A 5,982-nucleotide genomic window follows, 5' to 3' on the forward strand; every position below is an offset into this window, starting at 1 on the left:
GAATGTTAGGGGCAGGAAGACCTGAAAATTCCTGAAAATTTTGGGAAGCATTTGTCAAAAGTGGAAGAGATCCTATTTCTGGACACAGACGCAGTGAACACTTTGTATTGTAACTGCATCAACAGCTTTCATGGTGCGCTAAGGCTACAAATTGAAATGGCAAAATATTTCTAGTTTATTATCCACCCTACTCACATTTTCTGTGGCTGAAATTTGGTTATCTTTTCCTGATTTGTCTAAAGCTTCTGGGGGGAATAAAAAAAAATCTGAAAAAACTACGGATTTTAGAGAATTAAGTTAACAACTGTACTGCTAATTCTAACTGCTTTGTGATGTTCAACTAGTCTTCACAAGTCTTAGCTACTCAAAGGGTCTTTCCAAGTACAGACAAGGATTTAACACATTCTCAAATCCACAAGAAAAAGACATACATGATAGAACAGAATTTACAGCAATGTGCCAACATCACATTTTAAAATTTCTTCCTGCACCATCACATCATCCTGCCAACTGGTTTATAGTATCAATAATTCTATTATGCTTCATTTTCAGTCCAAAACTTAAATGTTTGAGTATCACCACTCACAACAATAGTCATACATGTTTTTATCTGAAATCCATCTACAAAGAATGGAATCCATCTATGAGGAATATCCCTAGATCAGGGCAAGTATTTCTGAAGCTCAACATAATTTTTAAATGATAGTTAAGAAGTAGTGCATTAAAATTGATACTGACTGATGGGAGACTTCAAGCCTCTCACTCTACTTCAAATAGATCTGAGGTAGTGGACTCAACACTCTCAAGGTTCTTCTGAAAATTCTTTGCATACCATGAAGGAATAAAAATTATGTGTTGCTTTAAACTATCCAGTTAGGACACACTGACTATTCAGGCACTCTTACTGTGAACACCAGTTTAGTGGAAATTCCCCACGATCAAGGCTAACACTGTAGATAGATGAACCATCACTGTGCTTAATATTAACAGCAGCTCTTCTCCAAGTCCTCTAAGGCTTAAGACTAGAAGTTTCAGAATGTGAGTTCCTCACATAGTAATTTTAATTCTGTAATTCACTGTTCTTTACACTCGGAGTTGAATCTAACACTGACCAGAACTGATGTGCCATATGCTGATTCTTTTTTCCTGGCAGAAGTCTAAGCAGCTTTAAGTGCACATACTAAATATCCCAGAGTAAAACAGTTTAGAGAATTCAGTTGCCAGATTCTCCTTCCGTTCTTTCACTGCTTTAAGAACCTGGTTTGTCAGAATTGGCTTTTTTTTTTGTTTGTTTCTAAAGACTCTTTTATTTTTAAAAATCTATTTATAAGTTAGTGGCAAATATAATCTGCTTTACTTTTTAAAATCTTCACTGTTCACCACGCTTTCCAAAAAGTAACATGCATTTCCTAACCTATATCAACTTGAATATTTATTCTTTCTTGAATAGATCATCACTATGTAAGACTATCACTGGTACAAAAAGTTGTAACAAGTTTGGTTTTCCACCGTACAGTGTATTTAGCATTGTGTTCATTTATCTTCTATAAAAGAAAATATATTGGAGCAGTAAGGAAAAGGAATGAGGATAAGGGAAGTTTTATGATTGCAGATACAGAGCACTATTACTGTCTTGCCAAAAAGGCAGTAAGATTCAAAGTACCTGAAATATAATTACAAGTTTGAAGAACAAGTTCTTGAAGTGAAATATATATATATTATTCTAGGAATGGGGACATTATTTCACCTTATCAGGAGCCAAAGAGCAAATAGATAGCAATGTACAGCTTTCTCAGATCATCACTGATGAGAAACTTTTAGAAACACAGAGAATGTTGAGCATTAAAGAGTAACTCACTCATTAAAGAGTGGTAATACACAACTCTATCATCAGATTCAGGTCCCAGGATCTTCAGAACTAGATACTGAATGTTCCTGCTTAGAAAATGTTCTGTGAAGCTGCTATGCCAGCCTCCAGGCCAATGCTGCCTATCAAGTAGGGGTTCATCAGGTACTAATTAGCTGGTATTTGGATGTACCCATGAAAGAGCTGACTTTCAAAAGCATTAAAAAGCCTTTTTAACATCCTATGCCAAAAAAAAAAAAAAATTAAAAAACACAGCTATACTAACAGCAAAGAAATGCAGCATGTAGCTACATGTAGCCAAATATTGATAAAACCGAATACTACAACACTGTTGACCACAGGCTGTTTTAAAAGGGAATAGTTTGTCTCCTAAATACATATTGCTCAAGAGACAACTATAATTGATAATTTCCCTATGTGTGATCAAGGATAGGCTGCCAACATCATGACTTTTTTTTTTTTTTAATTAAGTCAAAGGCAGCTTCCAGGAGCTTCATATAATAAAGGAAGGAGTACAGGATTATTAGACCTCTTCTAAAATAAAAAAAAAATGAAGGAACAGACACTTGGTCTAACAACAACAACAACAACAACAACAACAAAATTACATCTTTCAATACAACTCCGAAGAACATTCAAATCAGTATCAATAAAAATCAAATTTAGACTATGAAACATTAAGCATTCCAGCTGTAACACTACAAACTTCATTTTGCAGCAAACAGCTACAAACAATTTAAAGTTTGAAGGACACATTGTACCACCTCCAAAACCAAGTATTTCTGGCAATAAAGCACTAGAGTGCTTCTGTTTTTTTGAATGCTAAAGCCCCTTAACCACCCAGTCCAGCAGAGTCAATGAAACAAAACTACAGAATGCACTGCAACAGTTTAATTATCTAGTTCTGTGAAGTTGGCTGCCTCAAATGGATTGGTGCATGTGCTAACAAAACTAAAAATTAAAAAAAAATATTTCTAATGTTATTCTTTACACATAATATGCAAAGATTGAATATGTGTACTTTAAAATACCTATCTTAAATTCAGTGAAGACAAAAGAAACACCACACAGACTTTCATAAGACTTAAGTAACTCATAAAATGCATTTTTCAACTACTAGTACATGCAAATATCAGGGAAAGGCATGCCTGAAACCCATACTTCTTTTTAATTTTAACACTTCTAACACTGCTGGTTTTTAACATACAGATTCAAGGACACTAGCTGGGAAGAGTTTACTTTTCATTTGGTAACACAGGATCATATGACCTCCAATTTATAACACTCGAACACACTCCATCAACTTTGTCACCTACTATTTACTCTATACTCACCCAGTCAACCTTACTCTGCAAACATACTTCAGTGTTGATGGATAATTCAGTCTGAAAGTTTAATGCAATGGCTGATGCCAGTGAAGATATAAGAAAACATTAAGAAAAAATATTTTAGACAGACTCCACATTTTGTGATACTTGCCATAAGAACAGTATGGAAATCAAACTGAAAAGAGACTGTGTAGACATTTACTCACAACTTAAAAGCTCTAAATCACCACAGCACCCTTCTTCCATTTCTTCCACAAATTTTAAACAAGATAAAAACGTATCATGCCACTTAGCTCCTGTCCATATCTCTGTCATTATCTGGCTACCAAAGATTTCTAACTTAACAATAATAGCTATAATACTGCAATATCTGAGACATACAGAGATTTAAAAATAATTTAAAAAAAAAAAAAACAAAAACAGAAACGCCTGATATAAATACGGCATGATTTTTTTCTTACACTTTTTTTGTTTGCTTTAGACTTGTATGAAGGCTAGAACAGTACGGTGCAGTATACTGTACTTGCAATAAAACTTAAACAACAAACAACAATCTTTTTGTTAAATTATGTGTATTTTATGTTTTCGATAGCAGGACCCAACTAACCCAAGAAATCCAAATTTAATAGAGAATCTAACTTTCTGAAGCCACTCAGATGCCAAGCTAGAACACCATCATCAAAAAGAGTTTTGCATAAACTTAATGTAGTTTAAATTCATATTTCATCAGAGATAATGGAGTAAGATCAACACACAAGGTATTTATACAGCACTGTAGTATGAACAAAGTCATTGAAAAAAAAAACAACCACCTTACATATCCTTGCTATTTCCTTAAAAGCAACTGAAGCTTTGGTAAAGTGAACCGTATCTTAGCCATGCTACTCACCTTGTTTAGAAGCTAGATGATGCACTGGTCGTGCTGGTTGAAGGGATTTACCAATAAACTTTTTAGATTCCTTTAACATTTTGAAGGATCACACTTTAAAAAAGCAGCAGAAATCAATACAGAGAATTCAGTTTCACATATGGATGTTAAGTGAGAACATCTACCACTTGTTAGCTGCATTTGACAAGAGGATATACGATATTTTAGCATCTGGGCAGGAAAAAGAAGAAAAGCCTAACACAGAAGTTTTCTTAGATGACAGAGTATGCTGGATAAAAACCTGCATAAAGACAGAATCAGACATCTCTCATTTTTCCTTCCAACTGAGCTACTCTAGGTTCTTCTCAAAAAGATTTTTCTTCTACAAACCTGTATGCGTGGAGAAAGGCTATGGGGACACATGATGGAAATTACAGTATCTTCTAACAATTTAATTCAATGGGATTTAAATTAACATCAGTGTACCCTTTACAGTCTGTTGGCTGCACAGGAATTCCTTACATATATATCTCTACATAAACTTGTATAGTTGTTCTTTAATACCTACTTTAATTAAATTAATACTTTTGCATCTTTTCACTCAGTTTAGCTGATAGAAACACCAAAAACTGCTAAGTTAGTGCTGCGCTGACAAATCTCCCACTGTAAGTAAACTATCAGTTGTAAAATCTTAATTTCTAATATCTGTATATTAATTCTTCTCCTTCCCACCCCCATCTCTTTTATCAACTGGGAGTTTTCATGATTTGAAGAAACTTCAGCTTCTTTTAGAGCAAAATAATAGAAGAAATGAAAACACAATAATGGTACTTGAAATTGTGTCTTTTCTAAGAGACTTTACAAGACAAGGGAATAATTGTAACAAAAAGGATTCAGAGGAAACTATCATGACTTCAACAGTTAAAACTGTAGAGATTATTATCCAATTCAGGTATAGAACAGGAAAAGAGAAGTTAGGCTATTTAAAATATGATCCAGTATCACTCCCCTCTTCAATAATTATTTTTTTTTTTTTTGTAACACAAAGGCATCTGAGCAGATACCACTTTATAATCTTTTAAACACAACTTTTACTATATTCAAGTAACAATCTTCCATCAAGGTCAGTTTGAACCCATCCTGGTCTAGAAACCAACTGTTAAACGGCTACTGTCTGAATTTGAACAGTTGTGTTGAACTAGGAAAAAAAACTCTGGGTAGATCCTCCGGATTTTCCTACCTTCTCATCTTAAAAGATAAAGACTTGAAAGCTGTAGTCAAAAGCAACAATGAAAATTCCTACAGGTGAATGAACTGCGACTACTGACATGAAAGATGTAATTTTATACAGATAAGGAATGCTTGTTTAAACTGCATTTATACTAGATACTAAATTTCTGCATAAAGCAATGCAGTACTAATATTTGCATCAGAAGATTAAAAAAAGCAAGTTTTCCTCCATCCTCTGATTGCAAATGATATGCACACCTTTTAAAACAAGAAAAAATGTTTAAGAGGCTGGGTAGCTTCTAGAATGTAGCACACCTGTATTACTTAAAGTGTTCTCCTGATAATGAAAACAAGATGACTCCTGCTGACAGAAAACCAACACATTTGACCCTCCACCTTCCCCTTTCCATGAGAAGGATGTCAAAAGAAACCACATACTCCCAAAGCAAGAACAGAAGTGTATAAGAAAGAGGTTGCGTTCGGTAAGGGGTGAAATCAAGTACAGTGTTCTAACTTCCTCTATTTCCTCCTGTAAGCATAAGGGAGAGGCTAGAAAAGATCTCAACAAGTCTAGTCTAGTCTTCTGGATTAATATAGTCTTCTATCTGACTAGCATCGACTTCCCCTTACAAAGGCCCTATTGCTTCTCAGTAGCCACTCCAACTGGTGACTTGCCCACCAGAAAGGAA

The 5,982-nt window shown here is 34.5% G+C and overlaps 1 protein-coding gene across 1 annotated transcript in view; it reads right to left on the minus strand.

Moving 5' to 3' along the window:
• The window catches only part of C2H8orf88 (chromosome 2 C8orf88 homolog), a 15,822-nt gene extending 11,629 nt beyond the window's left edge, over window positions 1–4,193 (minus strand). The window contains exons 1-2 of the mRNA XM_026842942.1: window positions 4,085–4,193; window positions 3,202–3,272 (exon numbers count right to left, since the gene is read on the minus strand). Of these exons, the coding sequence (XP_026698743.1) occupies window positions 3,202–3,272; window positions 4,085–4,163 (150 nt within the window). The 5' untranslated portion in view covers window positions 4,164–4,193. The remainder of the gene's footprint in view (window positions 1–3,201; window positions 3,273–4,084) is intronic.
• Between the last annotated feature and the right edge of the window lie 1,789 nt (window positions 4,194–5,982).

Source organism: Athene cunicularia (assembly GCF_003259725.1).
Source record: "Athene cunicularia isolate RWA chromosome 2 unlocalized genomic scaffold, athCun1 chr2_part1, whole genome shotgun sequence".
Classification (NCBI taxonomy): domain Eukaryota; kingdom Metazoa; phylum Chordata; class Aves; order Strigiformes; family Strigidae; genus Athene; species Athene cunicularia.